The sequence below is a fragment of the Echinops telfairi genome, unplaced genomic scaffold (assembly GCF_000313985.2).
Source record: "Echinops telfairi isolate 266 unplaced genomic scaffold, ASM31398v2 ScPeMD7_3;HRSCAF=10, whole genome shotgun sequence".
In the NCBI taxonomy this organism is placed as follows: Eukaryota; Metazoa; Chordata; class Mammalia; order Afrosoricida; family Tenrecidae; genus Echinops; species Echinops telfairi.
In genome coordinates, this window is record NW_022103899.1 from 45,487,409 (window position 1) to 45,508,195 (window position 20,787).

The 20,787-nt window shown below is 46.8% G+C and overlaps 1 protein-coding gene across 2 annotated transcripts in view; it reads right to left on the minus strand.

The window, feature by feature from the left end:
- Positions 1 to 2,395: 2,395 nt before the first annotated feature.
- The window catches only part of NHEJ1 (non-homologous end joining factor 1), a 110,172-nt gene continuing 91,780 nt past the window's right edge, over positions 2,396 to 20,787 (minus strand). Inside the window, exons 6-8 of one of the 2 annotated variants that reach the window (XM_004701613.2) lie at positions 4,764 to 4,881; positions 3,410 to 3,525; positions 2,396 to 2,898 (exon numbers count right to left, since the gene is read on the minus strand). In XM_004701613.2, the coding sequence (XP_004701670.1) occupies positions 2,824 to 2,898; positions 3,410 to 3,525; positions 4,764 to 4,881 (309 nt within the window). In that variant the 3' untranslated portion in view covers positions 2,396 to 2,823. The remainder of the gene's footprint in view (positions 2,899 to 3,409; positions 3,526 to 4,763; positions 4,882 to 20,787) is intronic. The other variant, XM_045295846.1, reaches the window with a different exon arrangement.

Genomic DNA, 20,787 nt, shown 5'->3' on the forward strand with positions numbered 1-20,787 from the left:
TTGCTGGCCGGCTCATGTAAACCACCTTATATTATTTTTTTTTCTAAAAATACTCCAAAGCAATTGAAAGAGTCCCTTCTCCCACCAGCCAGCCCTGGCCCCAGCCCCGGCCCTGGGGAGCGGGTGGGTAGGCGGAGAGGTGGGCCACTGCTTTATTAAACACAGGGAAAACTAATATTTACGGAATAAAATTTATGGAGCGGCCACGAGAATTCGACCCTTTTATGTGCATGCAGAGTGGGGGCTGGGCCAGGCTAGGTGCCTCTGGGCGGGGCCCCAGCCAGGGGGCAGAGTTGGAATACAGCCTGGCTAGGCCAATTTGTCAAGGCAGGGATTTCCCTGATGGTGCCCTGGGCTGAAAGATTCCCAGCACCCACCCTTTGCTGCAGGACTAGAACGCTCCAGGCTGGGCCTCTGGGAAGCCATGCTACTCAACCAAAGCGTTTGGGAATGAAGGAGAGAGTCTTGGGTGTGTAAAAGCCATTGCTGCCCAGTTGATCCTAACTCACGTGACCCTGCAGGGCAGGGCAGAAAGCCTCACAGGTTTCTAAGGCTGTGTGTCTTTTCTCCACCAGTGGAGCGGCTGGTGGAGTCAAACTGGCAGCTCTTCAGTTAGCCACCGAGGACTTAACCTCGGCCCCACTAGGGCTCCTGTCACAGTCTTAACATGAAAGAAAAACAGCAGCAGCTCTGCTCTCCTGAAGGCCCTTAGGATGGGGTGGGGGTGGGGGCTTCCTGGCCTCCCTATGGTGAGAACGCCTTCATGGGGCCCAGCCGAGCGAGTCTACAGGGTGAAGATCCGATTCTTCCCAAGCCTGGTGCAGAAGTCGCTCGACTCCACGTGGTCTCAGGCCCCGTAAACATGGAGATCAGGCTAACTTCTTCCAATAGCGCTGTCTTTCCCTAGTTCACCTTGGTGATGTGACTATCCAGGGGGGGGCACCCTGGGTCCTGGGGTCAAGAGAGTCAGCAGCAGTGATGGGGAGGAGTCCTGATGGAGCTCTGACAACCGGCAGGTAGCAGCATGGGGGTCATCTCTGGTCCCCACAAGGCTCCCTGCTCTGAACTGAGCATCCTACCAACAGGAGGCAGGTCACTGGAAGTGGACACAGCGAAGCAGACGCGAACATCCTTCCTGGGAGATTCCAGCGCAGGGCAGAGTAATGCAGTTCAGAACGCGGCTGTCCCTTATTAGCCTGTGTAACCTTGGATAAGTCGCTAATCGCTTCAACACTCAATATGCGAGTGGGGTTCTACCTCGTTCAGATAATAGTGTGAGGCTATCATGCCAGATGCTTATTAGAATACCAGGTATACATTGGCTGCTCAATAAACATGGGCTGTTTATTATTACTGTGGTTCTTGTTCTAGGCTTTCCTGCTACAGTAATGCTTGCTTAGTCCTTGCCTCTGAGACCTGACATTAGGACAGATACCAATTCTGAGTTTGCTGCAAGCTGACTCTGACTCGTGGTAACCATGTAACCGTGTGTGTTGGCGTAGCTCTGTGCTCCACCTGGTTTTCAGCAGCTATGATCCTTCAGAGGATCACCAGGCCTTTCTTCCCAGGCACCTTGGGGAGGACCCAGGTCATTCACCTTCCAGTAGGTTCAGCGCGCTGCCCAGCTAGAGGAGACAGGTGGCTGAGGAGGCGTTTGACCACCCCAAGAGCAAGTAAACATTCATGTCTTCTGCTCCCGACCCTTCCCCTCTGGTAACAGCTCCCAAAGAACATCGGAGTTTCCTCTCTGCCCTCTTTCTTTTCATTCCCTTGTGGGGTAGAGTTTCGGTTGTTCTTACCTAAGGGAAAACCTAGCAGAGAAGGCCCAGGAACTTGGCTGACATGGATCTGCCAAACCTTGTTTTTATTTTCTGAAATGTTGACTTTCTAACTGTTGGAGACACTGTCTTGCTCCTGCAGCCTTCATAGTTTCTCCTGCTCGGCACTATTAGTGGCTTAGGCCCATTGTGTCACCCCAGAGAACTCTGACCATTTCCTGTCTTCCTGTCTTTCCTAGATAGCTCTTTTGGTTACTGTTATTTGAAGTGGAGTGGAAGACGGCAAAGTCAAATTCCTATTCTCCAACCTTAGTAAAAATACCTGGACTGTAGTGGCTGAAGCGCTTTATAATTTCAGTACCATGTTGTGGTTTAAACTGTTGTCTATGCCCTGGAAACAGACAGGAAAACACATCAGATTGGTTCTGCCTAATGCCTACTGCTCTATGTCAAAGGTCCCAAATGGAGGTTCAGCTCAGGCCACAGCAAAGAAGCATCAAGAGAATTGAAAGAGTTGTATTGACGGTGTAGACTTTATCCAGAGACAACAACGGGGTAGGGCCCAGAAAAGGGAGGTAGGTTATGAGTTCAACAGAATGAATCACTCGAAAGCAGGGGGTTGTGAGTACGTTTTATTTCCTCCCAGAAGGAGAAGAAATGGGTCTCTGCGGAACACCTCGAACTGGCTAGGAACTCTGGGAGAAGGTAGACAAGGTATCCTGAGCTTGTGTGTGCCTTGTTGCTGACAGAGTTAGCTGACAGACTCCAAGTCCATGGTAGGATCCTGGATCCAGAGAATCTCCATGAAGACAGAGAAGGGTATGGGATTCCAACCGGCTGGCTTCCATTCAGTGTGCAAGGAGCTGGAGTCAGGATTCCCTTGGCTAACTGTCCCCTCTTAGGTGACTCCCCACCAGGAACTTGGTCATCTTGCCCTACAGTGGTGCCCTCTGTCACAGCGATGCTACTTCCACACAAGCTCCTTCCAAGGGGATCCTAGGAAGTCATTCTCCAAGTCCATCCTCAGCAATGAGACAGTGTCAGGTTAATTGAAGAGCCCCGTTGGCTTCTTCCTCTTGGCCTTTGACAGCCGAGGTCTTGGCATTGAGCCTGAAGCACCCTAGAAGAAAAAATAACTGGTGTTAACAGGGTTTGGATACGGCTCCACTGAAGTTAGGAGAGCAGCGCCCTTCTTCCCATGGCCCCTAGTTAGGATGAGGTCCTCTTGAAGAGGTCACCACACAGATAGTTCAGAGTCTGTTTCAGGCGGTGCCTTGGACACAGACAGGAAAACATACTTGGACACTCTATGCAGGAGGCTACATACCTCCTTTCTCTCCTGGGAAACAACCTTACAGAGCATCACCGGCAGTGGGAAAAGGTGGGAAAGGCGCCAAGATTCACCATTTGGTACAAGAACTGTAGAGAGGAAGTACCCAGGGAAGTTGTGAAAAAACACAATTTTCCATCTCTACATCCACCGTCTGGAAGCTTGGTCACAAAACAGCCATCAATATTGTTGAGGCAAAGTCACTAGGTCACGATTCCAGGGCTCGGTGGCTCAGAGGCTACAAAAGGTGCAGCCTCCTCCACCTCTTAGAATGTCATTCGGGAAGCTGTTCAGAACTCACTGTGGTCTCTGTCTCAGGTACCGAGAGGCATGGTGCTGAGACTGGCTCTTCTGGATGGTTCGGAAGGTGGCTATCAGCTCCTTGTGGGGAGGTACTGCTTGAGGTGTGAGGGTCTCCTGAAATCAGAAAAAATCGAGGGAAGGTAGCAATAAAGGTCTTCTTCTTCTTGCTAAGATGACATTAGCATTTAGCAAGTATTCTGCTAAAGGCTAGAGCTTGGTACTAATACAAGGGAGCTTCAACAAATTTGTGTAAAGATGGAATTAAAAGAAAGGAATTGTGGCATCTTAAATGCTCATGGGCAGCCATCCAAGGTGCAATCATTGGTCTCTCCCCCTCCACAGGAAAGAAAAGAGATGGGAATCCAAAGACCCATGGAAACAATTGGTCTAGTGGACTAATGGGCCATGCAAACAACCCTGAGACCAGAAGAACTAGATAGTGCCCGGCTTTTACTATCATCTACTCTGAAAACAATCTCATTAGAAGGTCCTGGATAGAATGGTAGAAATGTGGAACAAAACTCCAGATCATAAGACCAGGCTTATTAGTTGGATAGAGACTGAAAGAACCTCCACCCCCCAACTCCCCAAGATGATGGCCCTTAGTCACCTCTCAGTTCTAGAATTGTATTCACTCCCAATTTAGAGAAGACAACCATTTATGGTCAAAAGGGTGGCATTTACCCAAGGACCAAGTTCGGAGGGTTGGGAAAGGAGGAGAAATGAAAACAGGAAACGCAAGGAGGAAGGGGATAAGCTTTGGTCCTTGAGGCAATTGCGATGGGTAAGTTGAAATAAAATGTGAATCGTTGAGTGGAAAACCGATGATCTGCTCTGTCAACCTTTGTCTAATTAATAATAATAAAAAGGTAATGGAATTTTCCCAAGAATTTTTGGGAGCCCCTAAGTATATAAACAGATAGAAGCACTCACAATGTCCAACTTCCAGCTGACTTGCTCAAAGTCTTGTTCTGACTATGAGATTCTCTAGTGGTACCTTCACGAGGAAGAACAGCTCCCTTGGCTCAGAGTAGCTACCTGTCCTTCTGCACATCCTCCGACATGCCTCAGGAAGAAGGATGGTCAGTTTCTTCTGCTTCTCTGCCGAGACCTCCTAAACGCATGGACCAGTGCTTCCTACTAGAACTTTCTGCATGATGGAAATGTTTTGTATCCACACTGCCAGTTCAGTAGCCACTAGCTGCATTTGGCTACTAAGCACTTAAAATGTGGTTGATACAAATGAGGAACAATGTATTCAATTTTATTAATTTAATTTTAACTAAGCACATAGCTAGACCTACCATATTGAATGGTGCAGACCGGGACTCTAATTCTCTGCATCTACTCACCAGTGCCTTGATGCTTCCGCTCCATTTGGATCTCTTGCTTGGTGACTGCCACATACAGACTCTGCAGGTTTGTGACAAAAGGCCTTCCATTGCCAACACTGCATGCCTCTGGTAGTTTCTACAGAGAAGAGCGCTTGTCAGTGGTCATACTTGATTGTCAGAGAGAAGGGACCCGAGTTCCACTGGCAGAACACCGACCACAAAAGAATGTATATAACGAAGTTGCCTCGTGCCACTGAGTTGATTCCAACGCATAGCGACCCTATAGGATAAGGAGACTCTCCAAGATAGGTTTTCCAAGCTACAGTTTTCATGTGAGCAAATTGCTGGGTCTTTTCTCCCATGGAAGGGCCAGTTCTCAGCCAAGTTCTCAGCCATGGTGTCACCAAGCTCCTCATAAAGAATTAGGATCCAATATAGGGTATCTAGATCTAAATCCATGTGGACCAATAATATCAACACCTCCTGACCTGTGTGTGCAAAAAATGCATTTGGTAAAATCTAATGCCCTTTCTTGATTAACCCCATGGAAGACTGGAGTAGGAGAGGGATATCTCCATATGATTCAGAGGGTATATGAAGAGCCAACAAGCAACATTATAATTATCTGAGAAAGAGAGAAAGCTTTCTCCTTGAAATCTAGACTAAGACAAGGGTGTCCACCCTTACCACTCCTATTTAATATTGTATTAGAAGTCTTAACCTAAGCAATAAGACAAGAACAGGAAAGGAAAGGAATTCAGAATGGAAAAGAAGTAAAATGATCTCTATTCATGGATGATATGATCCTACATACAGAACATCCCAATGAGTCTACAAGAAAACTTCTAGAGCTAACAGGCAAATTTAATAAAGCTGCAGGGTACAAGATTTAGCAAAACTCAGTCGGGTCTCCATACAACAGCAATGAGAAATCTGAAAGGGAAATGAGGGAAACTATTCCACTGACAATTGCATCTAAGGAAATAAAATACCTGGGAGTAAATCTAACCAGGAAAATGAAGGACTTGAAGAAACTATAAATGCTGCTGAGTGATATTAAACAAGACTTAAATGGGAAATATTGGAAAGATGTTCATATCATGGATTGGAGGGCTTAATATTGAATATGTCAATACTATCCAAAATCATCTATTGATGCAACACGATCCCATTCAGAATTTCAATAGTCACCATTGCAGAAACTGAAAAACCGATTCTCAACTTTATGTTAAACACTGAGGCCCAGAACAGCTACAGGAATGCAGAAATTGATGAGCAAAGTAGGAAGACCCACACTTCCTGATTTTGAAATGCATTATATAGCTGTGTTATTAACACAAGCTGGTCCTGGTATAAAAGACACACCAATGGAATAGACTTGAGAATCCAGAAATAAACATTTTTGTCAACTGACTGTAGACAAGGGTATTGAGTTCAGTCAATGAGGAAAGAAGTGTATCTTCAATAAATGATGCTGGAAAACAGGTTTTCAATACAGAAAAATGAAACAGGATCCATGCTGCATCACATATACAAAAAAAATTCTAAATGGACAAAGGACCTAACAATGCAAACTAAAGCCATATTCTTCTTAGAAGCAAAGCAGAGACAGTGCTGCCAAAGCTACCTTTCAACAATGAAGTGCCCAACAGGCTAACAAAAGCACACACAAAAGCAAGAGACTAAATAAATGGGGCCTCATAATAATCAATACTTAGGAGTACCAAAAACTTCACCCCAAAAGTGGAAGGACAAGCTATTGATGAGGAGAGTATCTTCAGAAACCACACATGTAACAAAAACCTGACAACCAAACTATTTCTAAAACTCCAACAACAACCGAAAGAAATAATCCGATCATAACCGGGCAAAGGACCTTATAGACCGAACACCAAAGAAGACATTCAGATGGCCAACTAACACACGGAGTTATGCTCAGTGTTACTAGCCTCCGGAGACGCGGCGCTTCCGTCAGATCCCGTCTCACTCCCACGAAGATGCCTGAGACTAAATCAAGGACAACCCACAGAGGTGAGGATGTGGGTGAACTGGGAGCCCTGATCCTGTCCTAATGGAGGGTCAATGGTCCAGCTCCTCAGGAACATGGTGCAGTGACTCCTCAAACCTAAAACGGCAGCCCATGGCCCAGAAATATCACTCCTAAGTGTGTGCCCCAAAGTCCTAAAATCAGAGAATCAGCTTGTACACGCATGTCCATTGTAGCACTGTTCCCAACGGGCAAAAGGGGGAAACAGCCTAAATGTCCTCAACAGACGAACTGATCAACAATGGATGTGTGTACCATTCATTCTTTTACCACTGAGCCAGTATGAGAAATGAAGTCAATATACGCTACAGTCTGGATGGAGCTGCTTAGTATATTAAGCCAATTAAGCCAATCACAAACGGACAAATAGTGTCTGATCTCACTTACATAAAAAGACAAGAAGCGTGGCCATGAGGAGATGTTGGTTTTATGGGTAAAACGGATCACAAATTGTGTGGTACAATGGTGGGTTCTGTTTTTGTTGCACCACCACGTGAAGGGTCGTGTGGCAGCAGTGACAAGAATGCACACTCTTTGTGGGATGGCTGACGGAGGCCGAGGCCGCAGGACTGAACACCTGGAGAAAAGGAACGCGTGGGCAGTTTCGGACAACACTCCGAAGTGAAGAACTAGAGTGCATTCTTCTGGAAGCCGAAAACTAGATGTCCCACGAACGGGTCTGTTCACTGATTATTTTGCTCTTTGAATGAAAAAAGACACCCCCTTCCCAGCAATGTGTAGTTACTCTGTTGCCCTTTGTGGGGAACAAAAAAAAAAGCAGATGTATAAACATCACCGTTTTCAGTGAGCAGCAGGGTAGGAAGGGTGGAGAGAGTTAATGGTGATGGAGCTGGAATTAATTAAGGGTAGGGTTGAAAAACTGATTCTTGTAATTAACTGTTAATAAGTTGTACACTTTTAAAAATTCGAATTGGCAAAGGGCTGTGATACATTTATAACATTTACAACAACAACAACAACAACAAAAGATTAGTTGTTGAGGCTGTTTATGTACAACCACCTGATCATGAAATTTTGTTATTTGGTTTGAAGGTTTTGCGTCAGGCTGTCCTGGGACAGCCTAATTCATTGGCCCGGTAGCATGTTCAGTGCTGTGGCTCTGCCTCTGAGTGCCATGCACTGTGTCTGAGATCTTAAAACCTCAAAAGCAGCCATCCTAGAGTTGGGCTCTAGTTGCCTGGAACAACAGAGGGAGGAGGAAAGTCGGGGAGAGAGTGAGGAGGACATGAAGGCTAATTGCCTTCCTGAACAATTGCCTCCTTTGCCACGAGACTGGATGGTACCTGGCGATTGTTATCAAACATCTTGCTGAAGTAGTCTATAGAAGAATCTTGATCAAAAGGGGGAAAATGCAGAATAGAATTTCAAATTCGCATGGAATCCAGACTTCCTGGAGCCATGAAGGTTGGGTAAGCCCTAGAAACTATTTCCCTGAAGTCTTCTTCAAAACCAATCATCTAACTTAACTAGTGAAGAATGTCTGCCTTGGGCATTCTGCTCTTTTGAGAACTATCTGTATGGGATCAAATCGGTAACAGCAACTTGAAAGAAGAAATAGCTTTAGAGGGCAGCGAATTTATGGTAACAGTGGAGGAACTCAGAAAAGAGGATGAGTATGGTGACACAATTCAAAGATAATCAGTGTCACTAGCTGGTCCCGTAGGTAGCGGATCTGCATTTATATACAGTATGAATATAAAAGGAAGACAGAAACAAGCTCCCTAAAGGGATCAGAAAAAATAAGCCAAAAGGGGTCAGTTAGTCCAAATTGGAACCCTCATAAACCAAGAGGTCGCAACCTTCACCCGACTTGATCCTTTTCCCGTAGCTCCTGGCTCCTTGGCATCACACAGCTCAGAGAGTGCTCAGGCAGAGAGGCGGAGAGGCCTGAGGTTGGGAAGGAGAAACATTAGTTCTCTGGGCAGGACAATGGTAGAAGCTTGCTGGGGCAGGCGGCAGAGATCAAAGGGAAAATGCTGGAATCAGGACTAAGAAAAGCAAATAGCAGTGATCCTTGCTGTAAGTACAACTGAGCCAGGAGCAAAATGTACCTGCCACAAAGCGGGTCACTGCCCAGGGTGGGGAGGGAAAGAAGAGTTAGGTCATTCTATGGGAGAATGTGTTCATTTGAGTAACTCAGAGTCAATGTATTCAGCCAAAAAGTTAGTGAGATTCTACTATGTACCGGGTATCATATGGCTGATTGGTGGTAGGATGTGAGGGAGGGTATTTGAAATTTATCAATTCTTCCCTTCTCATAGCGGAACTGAGAGAATAAAAAGATAAATAAGACTATGCCCCTGCCTTAAGTAGTCTGCATTCACATAAGGAGATGCGCACGCATGTGTGTAGAGAGAGGCAATACATATATAGTAAAATCTGCAAAAGCCAGAACCTGTGTGAGACAGAAATCTGTCAGAAGGAAAACTCAAATAGTTCCCCCAATAGAGTGAAATAGAAGCGTGGTAGGACTGCCCTCTGGGAAAGGCAGACACCGTGCGAGACTCAGAACAACCCCTCGAGACCATCAAGGCGTACATTCGAAACAACGTGTATACTTTTTAAGCAAAATGGAAGAATAGAGTTATAAAGAAAGGGTACCGGGAACCAAGAGAAGAAAGAAGGGCTGCTTTGTGAGTGAGGCTACTCGGAGAGCTTCAGTGGGCATGTACACAATAATTCACAGAAAATGGTCTTGCAAAGCTAAAGTCCCAGTCACCAGATTGCAAAGGATGTGGTTTTCTGAATTGAGGATAAGCCCAATGGGAATTTCCTGGTGTTTCATAAAACTCACTCAGGCATTTTACTTCCCCTTCATCCCTGGTGCATCCCATCTCACTTCCTAGGAGACAAGCTCCCTCTTTAGTGGAAACTTCCAACGCCATGAAAGCTTCCACTCACTCACAGTGGTCCAGAAATGCTAAGGCTCCCTCCTACTTTATTACCCTAACAGAATCTACTGGGGAGAGCCAGTTATTGCTTTTAACTAGAAATAAGTGGTCTGTCCTCTCGTCTTACCCTTCTTCACCTGAGATTGTTTCAGAAATGTTCAGAAACCTGTGTTAAAAAAAAAAAGGCTTAGAGCCTGATAGACAACTCACTCTCTTCACTATGAGTCCACAGCCTCAGGCTACAGACTTAACAGAAGGAAACCGGGGCACACTGGAGCACCCCAACATTCGCTTTGAGCAGGCCTTTGGTTCTGGGACCAGTCTCAGAAGATGGTACAGTCCCACTGCCTTGGCATTGTCAGTGACAGCATAGGGCACTTAGCCCAGGACTTCCTTAAAAGTAAGGATTCTTCCTCACCTTGCAATCTAGTCAACTGTGCTGGTCCTAGATGCTGGTACTTCCTGCGTTAGAGAGTCCAAAGATTCCGTTTAGGGAATTATAATAATTCTTGCGTGTAAGAATTGGAAAACTCTCCTACGGCCTCAAATTGCTAAAGAGTTTTGAAAATAATTAGAAAAGATGAAAAAGTGGTTTAAAAAGAAGACAATAATGAGAAAGACTCTTCAAGAAACCGAGCTCTCTTGCCCCTCCTCATCCATCCACTCATTCATGCAACAGCTATTTACTGACCACCTCCTATGGTGTTTATGGCTATTAGGATGCCAGGGATCTCGTCTGATGAACAAAGCATAAACACCCCAGGTTTCTTGAAGTGTACATTCTATAGAGGGTTGAACAACAAACACCTAGCTAGTTAAACCAGACTCTGTCCGAAAGTGGCAATACCATAGAGAAAAAGAAACTAAGAAGGCATTATGGAAGCAGGGGCAAGAATGTGTTGCCATTTTAATTAGGTCAAGGAAGGCCTCCCTGAGCGGGCAGCATTTGAGAAGAGACCTCAAAGGAAGTAAGAGAATTATCCAAGAGACTCTCTGCGTTGAGAAACCGGACTCCCTGTTTGCCTGGGGCAGCCCCAGTCTATGCTTGCTGTCCAAGACCATTATCAACAGAGCTACTCATCTCTCCCTTACATTGTCTCCATTTGAACAATGAACTAGATGATCACCCACTATCAGGCAAAGTACATGGAGGTCTTTAGATGTGTGTCCGTGTGCACATTTGAAATCATGACCTCATGCAGGACATGGCCTTTTATTTTGGGAAATTCTGGGACACCATTAGAGCTTAGGAGCAGACGACTTCCATGATGTAGTTCCATTCTAAAAGGATCACCGTACAGAGGCAAAATGAGGTGGTTGCTACAGTAAACAAGGTGAGACATGGTGGCAGCTTAGACCAGGGTGGTGGCAGCAGAGATGGTGAGGACAGATCCGAATCGGGATATATTTGAAGGTGTGGTCAGCACACCTTCATGAATTGGGTATAGGGGGTGAGAGCAAGGAGGCAAGGATGACTGAACTCCAGGGCATAAGACAGACGTTAGAGAGAGGATCCAGAATCCTAAAAGGAGACCCTCCCATCACAGGTCATCTGAAATGACCTCTGGGTTCACAATACAGACCAAGCTCACTCACTGTAGTGTCAGTCAGAGAGGAAGAAGCAAGACTACCATGCCAGAATTAGAAGTGAGATTCTTAGGAAAGCAAGGGAAATCGAAATGAAACTTTTGAAGTTTAGCGTGTCAAAGACTTAGATTTGTACCTTGTATCTTCTATTTGCAAGCTGTGACACTTTGAGCAAATTATCAAGCTTGAGCAATGTCTTATTTTTGAAAGAGACAGCCAGACACTAACTACACCTCCATCTCACTTGTAAAAGGATTAAATGAGAGAGTACAGTGAGCACTCAAGAATGTCCATCCCTTCCCTTTGGAAAGCTTCGCCGAGATAGACTCTTCTTCTTGCCTAGTCCCCACCACAGAGCAGAGGAAGCTCAAGCCATGCCCTAGTGCTTAGTAGGTAGAGAAACCAGGGTCTGACCCAATGATGAACTCTTCTCCACAGGTTTCCCAAAGGACTTGCTCTTCTGTGTCAAGCCAATGCCCAGGTCAAGGGAATGCTGTTAATGGAAACCCAGCTAGAAACCCACAGACAGTTCATCATCCATCATCACCAGGCTATCCCAGCCCTCCGTTGCTGGCAAGCACCAATGCTTTTGTACCAGAAGGTCCTGGGTTTAAATCCTGGCTTTGCTGTAACTAGCTATGTTACTAACATCTTTGAACCTGTTTACACAACCAAAAAAGTTGGAGACCAATACTTACTTTTCCGAGGCTGAAAGAAAGATTAGAAGTCAGATGTGTAAAGATGTATAAAGGGAGCTTCAGAAAACTTATGGGAAAATGAAATGTAAAGATAATGGAATTTCCCTAGGCACTTTTTGAAGCCCCCTTGCATATTCCATCTCTTACTGTCCCCAAACGGCTGTCAGTGCTTCTCAAAGGTCTCTCTTATTCTCCCAATTCCTCAACACCTGCCCACGGGGTCATAGTTTCTCTTTCATTCTCCCAAGCAATCTTTTCTATTTTTGAGGGAGGGGGGTGTGGTGTTATAACCATAGAGAGCAAAGCTACCCTTTCCAGAAGCATGCAAAGCACAGCATGCTCCCCTCAAAATGTTAGCTGAAGTATTCTAGCCCAATTGATTGAACAATGTTTTGACTCAGGTCCTTTCTCCCTGTTTTCTGCTTCCTAACATGGCTTGCACAAAAGAACTGTGTTGTGCCCTTCTCAGTGTTAAGTTATACACTCGGCACAGATTATTGAGAAAGGAAAGCATGGCCCAGTGACACATAGTTAATGGCTTCTTTTTAAAAAAATAACATTCATCTCCTTGTTCCCTCGGTCTGAGAGAAACCCAACAGAAGGGAGGTGGTAAGGAAGCAAAGGTTTAAAAGAAATATATCCCGCTCCCTCTGACTTCCCTGCCCCTTCTTCACACTTCTAAACAAGACTCAAGCCCACGGGCTGCTCTGTTTTGGCCCTCATGGGAGATCCCTTTGTGCTGTATCAGGGCACTGCTTGGAAACCTTGGTGATTGGAGCGAGAACACAGCACCCTAAGTTCACAGGCACAGTGCCCTTGAAACACCTTCTGTGAAAGAGATGAGACGGCCGACACGGTGCCTGTGTTTGGTCTGCTGGAGCTTTGTTTGGGTCTGTGCCTGCACCAAGGCCTGCCCCGACCGTGCTGCCCTGCCGACACTGACCTCACCACACTCTCTGATTAGCCTCTGGCTCCCAAGTAGCCACACCATGCTGGGCTATGGTCAGGGGGAAAGAACCAGAGGATTGAACTTAATCTTGGGTTTAGGGACCCTGAAAATTAATTAGAGTCACACACACACACTTTCGTAAAACAGGGTGGGGGGAATATATGCATGCAGACGCCCATACATTCAAACATGCATGTGACCTGGTTAACCCTCTCAATTACTTCTTTGTGGGCTCAACTCAAAATGGGGTGATTTTGCTGCTTCTTTCGCTCCCCTGGTGCTAGAAATCTGAGAGGGAGGGGGCGGGTTCAAAAACGGAATTAAATGATAATAGAATTTTCCCATGAAATCTTTGAAGCTCCCTCATACAAGAGAGATCAGATAGGTTCAACCCCACTCTCACTTCAGAAACCCTCACTGCCATCGGTGCGATAGTGACTCGCAGTGACCCTATAGGACAGGGCAGAACTGCCCTGTGGGTTTCTGAGTGGTGAGTGTTTACGAGAGCAGACAGCCTGGTCTTTCTCCCATGGGAAATAATGCCAGCCCCCCACGCGTACCCCAGATTACCCAGCAGTCTCCAGCTCAGCTAGAGGCCCCGCTAGTCTCCTGGAGTGTATCCTCGGAAGGGGACCGAGGCGGGAGGAAAGACTATAAAGAGAGGTCCAAACAGAAGGCTTGCATAAGCCCAGTAAAAATAATTTAACATTTTACAAACGCTTTCTAGTGCTGGGTGCCAGGCTAAGCATTTTAAGGCATTATCTCATTTAATTTGTACAGTATCCCTGTCAGCTGGGCACTGAAATGATTCTCATTTGACACAGGAGGAAGCTAAGGCTCAGAGAAGTTAAGTAACTTGATCAGGGTCCCAGCTAGAACTTCATCGAGTGGAGAAGCAGATCCCGGAGGCTGCCTCCAGAACCCACCCGTGAGCCACTACTCCACTGCCTCGGAGACTCCCCCAGGGAGACACCATTCCCTTCTCTCATTTCTCCCCAGGCCCCCCCGAGAGAAGGTTGGTCCCTGCTCTGGAGTTCAGTCCCACTAGAAGCTAGCTCCCATGGCCTTTGTGAAATCTCCCACTCGCCCATGAGGCTGCTCCAGGGAAAACACACACTGTCTTCTCTCCCAGGGAAGCCTGGTATCAAGCCTCCACGGGCACTGGAAAATCAGCAAGACCACTCTCTGGGCGGGAGGCTCGAGGCTCTGATCTTGTTTTCAACCTAAGCACAGCCCCTCAGAGCCATAGCAGGAAGGCCCCTCTGCTCTGCCCCCAAAGAAAAATAATGGCAAAGGGAGTGGAAGGGGAGGTGGGGGCAGGGCAGCTGCTCTCATAAGAGCCCTTTGTAGCGGCTGCCTCTGAAAGGAGGTTTTGCTAGACAAGGTGGAACTCCTCAAGGTGACAAGCAAATGGTGCAGCCGAAGCTGTGACCCTTCGCTCACTCTGCAGCCACCCCCTCCCCTCCGGACAGCCAGGGCCTAAATTGTCCCTGGAGCCCCACCCAGCGCCAGCACAAACCACGGCTTTCTAGTCTGGAGAGCGGCTAACGAGCAGCAAAGGGGCTCGCAAAGGGGCTCGGGGGACGAACGTGGTTTCCTAGGGGGGACAAATCCTCAGAGCCCCCAGAAAGCCCAGCCGCAGCCCTCCGCCCGTCTTTTCTCCACCCCCACTCCTTCCCCCAGAAGAACAAGCAGCTCCTGTGGGCTCTGCCCCAGGGAGGGGCTTCTGCCAGCCGGAGGGCCGGGTCTGAGCGGTGAGCGGTCGCTCATTTGGCACCTCTCGAACTCAGTCATCTCAACATCCTTTTCCCATAAGGAAATGAAACAATGTGCTAAAGGCTGAAAAGCAAAGCAAACAAACAAAAAAGACAGCTGGATGACAGTAAATGGACACATGTGCTTCACACAATGGATGGAGGGACGGATTGTGATCAGAGCTGCACGAGCCCCTGATCAAGTGATTAGAAAGAAAGAACGAATGGCGCAGCTCTCAGGCCGGCATTCGGGCTCTGGCGGCTCCTGGTCCCCTGCTGCGGCCGGGCATGCCCAGTAGGGCTTGCTTCACTCTACCTGCTGGCTGGAGGCGGCCTTGGGTGCAGAGGCGATTTCCAGGACCCTGTAGTCCCTCCGCGAGCGGTATTCTCTTTCACTGCGATGGCACACTCGGCAGCTAGGAACACAGCCCAGGCGGCTGTGTCCCCTGAGAAATCTCACTGGAGAAGGCAATACACCAATTCCCCTACCCCTGCTCCCCCTCACTGGACCCCACACACGCACTCCCAATAAGGCCGTGATCTCCGTGACCTTCACATTTCTTAACAGAACACAAGCCATACAGGAAAAGATGGAAACGAGAAGCTACTGTTCCTCCCAGACAACTATGTAAGGACGCAAGCCAGGGAGGGTGGGAAAGCACTCACAACATGCCCAGCTGTGCGGCTTCACCCCCACAGCACATGAAGAACTCTTCGACATGCCTTTTCAAAGGGCAGCAACCGAACAGGAAATTGGCAAGAGGCTCGGTCACAGCCCAAAGCCCAACCATCACATGATAATGGACGGAACCTCATCAGTCATGAACCCAAACCAAATCTCTTGCTGTCAGGCTGCTTTCAACTCATGGCCACCCAACGGGCTCCGAGGGGCTCTCCTGGCTGCAATCTTAAAAGAGGCCAATCTCCAGGCCTTTCTTCCACACCACCACCAAACCAAAAGCCAAACTCACTGCCATTGAGTCGATGCTGACTCACAGTGCGCCTGTAAGACGGGTGGAACCGCCCCTGTGCGCTTCTGGGACGCTCACTCTTTGTGGGAGTAAAAAGCTCCGTCTCTCTCCTTCCGAGCAGCTGGTGGCTTCAAACCGCTGGTTCTGTGGTTTGCAGCCCGACATGCAACCACTACGCCACCAGGGCTCTCAAGATGGGCTTTAGCCGCCACCTATGAGCTTAGAAACCAAGCACAAGGCAAAGCCATGCTAGGAAACCACTGCATACCCATCACGATGGCTAATGGGAGCAAAGGCTACCAAGGAAGGGATACAGCCAGAACTGCCATAGACTGCCTGTGAGAAACTGGATCGATGCAAGCCCTAAGGAAAGCAGCTTCACAACAGCACCAAGATTGTGAGGCAGAGCATGGGCTTCTCGGGCCACAGAACAAGGTCCAGGGCATGGAACCAGGTGGCTCAGAGGCCGAGGACCAGAGTCATAGCTGCGGGCTGAGAAAAAGGCCTGCTGTGGACAAAAGGCTGTGTCCTCGTTTTCTGGCCATGGTTTGTGAAGGCTGCTAGCTTCTCTAGCAAACTCCCATCACTGTGAGGTAGGTGTGGTCACTGCAATGCATAGGGAACCCAGCAGAGAAGGTGAGTGTCCTGGGCGGTGGGGTGGGTGTCAGAGGAGGGTAAGGACGAGTGGGGGCGCAGGGACCGCTCAACCCTGTCCTTTAGGGCTGGTCTGAGTCACAAATGACTCGATGGCAGTGAGTTTGTTTTTATTCGATGGCAACTGGCCCTGGGCTGGTGTGGAGTTGGAGGCCCTTCCTTTGTGAAGCCAAAGGAGATCAAACACACAGCCTCCATGCCATGGCCTCAATACGTGACACACATGGATCAACTGCGGTCTATTCATCCACTGAAATATTCCAGACCAACGAGAGTGAACGGAGGACTGACCCATGCAACATGGATGAGCTTTACAACACGTCGTTGGGTATAAGTAGACAGATAAAAAGCGGGTACCCCTATGATTCCATTTACATAAATTTCAAAATAATTCATCCTGATAAATTATAGTGTTAGCAATAAGGACAGTGACCCTGCTTTGGAGGTGGGGGGAGGCAGGGGCGGGGGCAGCAGGAGGTGCTTCTGGGCACTGCTGACGCTCTAGTTCTTGACTGAGTGCCGACTGTAAGCTAGTTTTCACCATTGTTGGTAGTCATTCTTAATTGCAACAATTATTTAAGCGAACAGTTAGGATGTGTGCCCTTTTCCAAATGTATATTACATTTTAATTTTAGAAATACATACCATGGTGGAAACAGTTGGTTAGTTTCTTAAAAAGTTAAACATAGATGTACCATATGAGCAATTTCACTTCTAGGTCTGTGCCCAAGACAACGGCAAACACACACACACAACAACTCCTTACACAGGAGCTTGCACAGTAGCGATTCACGAGTGCCAGAGAGGGAACACATTGCTTACAAAGCTCAACAGTCTTAACCTACGATTGAACAATGATGTGCTCAGGTATTTACTCAAATAAGGTAAAATATTATGTCCACACAAAAGTCTCTGTATGAATGCTTCGAGCGGCTCTACTTAGAATTGTCAACAATGGAAAGGAACTAAGAGGCTCTTCAGTAGGTGACTAGCTAAACAAATGCGGTATATCCAGATACACTATGTGGTATATCCAGTGCTACTCAGTCATAAAAAGAAATGAGCTATCAAGCCACAAAATGACATGGAGGAAGTGTAAATGTATCTCAGTAAGTGAAAGGAGCCTGCCTAGAAAATGCTCCACACTATATAAATCCAACCATCTGCCACTCACGAATGTCTATGAGAGTGGAGAGATGAAAGGGACAGAGAAAAGATCAGTGGTTACCAAAAGTTTGGGTGGGGTGAAAGGGAGGGAATGAATAACCCTGCAGAATACACAGGATTTCTATGGTAGCGACACTCCTCTCTCTATCTTCCTAAGGTATACTATGCTGATATTATACGAAGGAACACCTGCCCTGATGCATTTGTCAATATCCAGAAAACTGTACAGCACAGAGAGCCGTAATGTAAACCATGGACTTTAGTGATTAATATGTGTCAATTACTGCTGGTTGTGAGGGCATCAAGTCCATTCTGCCTCACAGCAACTCTATGTGCAACAGAAGAAAACACTGCCCCGGCCTGCGCCAGCCTCACGATTGTTCTTATGTCTGAGCCCATTGTAACAGCCACTGTGTCAGTCCATTTTGTTAAGGGGCTTCTCTTCACTGCCCCTCTACTTTATCAAGCCTGGTGTCCTTCTCCAGGGCCTGGTCTCTCTTGACAACATGCCCAAAGTCCGCGAGACAAAGCGTGGCTCACCATCCTTGCTTCTCAGGAACATTCTGGCTGTGCTTCTTCCGGGAGAGATCGGTTTGTTCTCTTGGCAGTCCGTGGTACTGCCAAAAGGCATCGATTCTCCTTTGGCCTTCCTTATTCACTGTCCACCTTTCACATGTGGATGAGGCGATTGAAAAATACCATGGTTTGTGTCAGGTGCACCTCAGTCCTCCAAGTCACACTTAGTTTTTCAACATTGAAAGAGGTCATGTGCAGCAAATGTATCCCCCTGTAATCTGTCACTTGATCTTTTGACTGTGGACATTGATTGTGGATCCGAGCAAGACGAAGTTCTCGACAACTTCAGTCTCTTCTCCATTTGTCATGACGTCACTAATAGCTCACTGGTGAGGATTTTGGTTTTCTTTACTTGCCTTGGAATCCATAGTGAAGGCTGCAATCTGAGCTCTTCCTCAGCAAGTGCTTCGCATTCTCCTCGCTTTCAGCAAGCAAGGTTGTGGCATGTGCGTATCGCAGGATGTTAATAAACCTTCCTCCAATCCTGATGGCACACTCTTCTCCATAGAAGCCAGCCTCTCTGATTATTTGCTCATAATACAGACTGAATAAATATGGTGAGAGGCGACAAGCCTGACACACACCTTTCCTGACACACCAGGCATTGTGCCCTTGTTCTGTTCACATAACTGCCTCTTGATCCATGTACAGGTTCTGCATGAGCACAATGGAGTGTTCTGCAATTCCCATTTTTCTCAAGGCTGTCCACAGTTTGTTATGATCCAAACAGTGCAATGCCTTTGCATAGTTAATAAAACACAAGTAAACATTTTTCTGGTCTTCTCTGCTTTTAGCCAAGATCCAGAAGACACCAACAATGGTATTCCTTATTCCACATCCTCTCCTGAATCTGTCCAGACCTCTGGTGACTCCCTGTCAAGGTATTGCTGCACTGTTGTTGGATGATCTTCAGTGTGAGGAGCAGAAGGATTTCTCTTAAGTTGTCTCCCCAAAATATATGCCAGACTTAGCTTGAGAATGACTTCTTTAGGCAGCGAAAATAGGTCAGAGGTTATTCTCCTTAACATCAGCCATCTAGAGCGGCCAGACTGTATAGTCTGACTCATCCCAAATAGGGCCCATTCCTTTCTGTTATTGTTCCCTTGAAGCAGTGCCCAAAGGCAAGCCCGGGACCACTCTAGGATGACTAGGTCATCCCCTTCCTGTTGCTTGTATTGCCTATGTTACAACCCCTCTCTATGACACAGGTTGTTGTGAATTGTATTGCCCCTCTCTGTGATGCATGATGCTGTGATGTATCCCCCTAAAGTAATATGATGCGTGGTTAGCAATAAATAAGGAGGCTCCCTGGCGGTCAGGGCGGGTCTGCTCCCATGAGGGCAGTGGACGAGAGAGCAGCTCCTGCGAGGGAGGCGGCTCCTGCTCTGGCAGCCGGGTTCCCCCCACGAGGACCACCAAGTGGGGCGGAGGTGAGCAATACTACCATGTAATATGTCTGACTGTATTATTGTATTATCTCTCATGCTCTCGATGACTTTAATATAATACTTATATATCTCAACCATACAATTGTGCATTACTGAACCCAGAAGTAGTATTACTGAACCAGTGAGTTCAAGCAGCGGGTGGGGCTGGAACCCCACACCCCCGCAACACTTTTAATTTAATACTAAACTTCAGCAAAATTTTCCTTGAATGTGGTATTATGCTATTGTTCATGCATTCTGTGGGGTCACCTTTCTTTGGAATGGGTACAAATATGGATCTCATCCAGTTTGCCGGCTGAATAGCTGTATTCCACATTTCCTAGCATAGATGAGTGCTTCCAGTGCTTATTGACACATGTCAATTGGTATTCCATCAATCCCCAGAGCCTTGTTTTGGCTAATGCTTTCAGTGCAGGTTAAATGTCTTCCTTTAGTACCATGGGTTCTTGTTCATATGCTACCTCTTGAAATAGTAAAATGTGAACCAGTTCTTTTTGGTACAGTGACTCTGTATTTTTGCTATCTTCTTTTCATACTTCTTGCATCGTTCAGTATTTTCCCATAGAGTCATTTAATACCTTGTTTCCCCCGAAATAAGACAGTGTCTTATATTAATTTTTGCTCCCAAAGATGCCCTAGGTCGTATTTTCAGGAGATGTCTTATTTTTCCATGACGAAGAGTACGGTACACATTTATTGTTTACTGTTTTATTAAAAGAGACCTCGCACTTCCTGTCTGCTCCAGCTGTGCTGCGGCCAACAGTGAGCTGTGCGGCAGCGCCCACCGCTATGGTCCAGAGTCCAGAGTTACGGTAGCTTCGGGGGGCCTTATTTTCTGGGAGGTCTTATTTTCAGAGGGGTGCCTTATATTTCAGCGAGAGGCAAAACTGTAAGTAGATCTTATTTTCAGGGGATGTCTTACTTTCGGGGAAACAGGGTATTGTATCTTGAGGCTTTAATTTTTTCTTTAGTTCTTTCAGTTTAAGATATGCTGCTCATGTTCTTCCTCTTTGGTTATTAGGTGCCTTCTAAACACTGCCCAATCCTGCACCATCCTAACAACTGCTGCACATGTTTGAGTCCACTGTCGCAGCGACTGTGCCAGTCCATCTTGTTGAGATCTTCCTCTTTTTTGCAGACCCTCTACTTTATTGTATCTATTAGGGCTCATTAATTTAACAAATGAACCTCATCAATTCAAGCTGTTAATAATTAAGAAATGTGTGATTGCTCTGAAGACAAAGCAGGTGCATAAGCAAATGTGGTGAAGAAAGCTGAC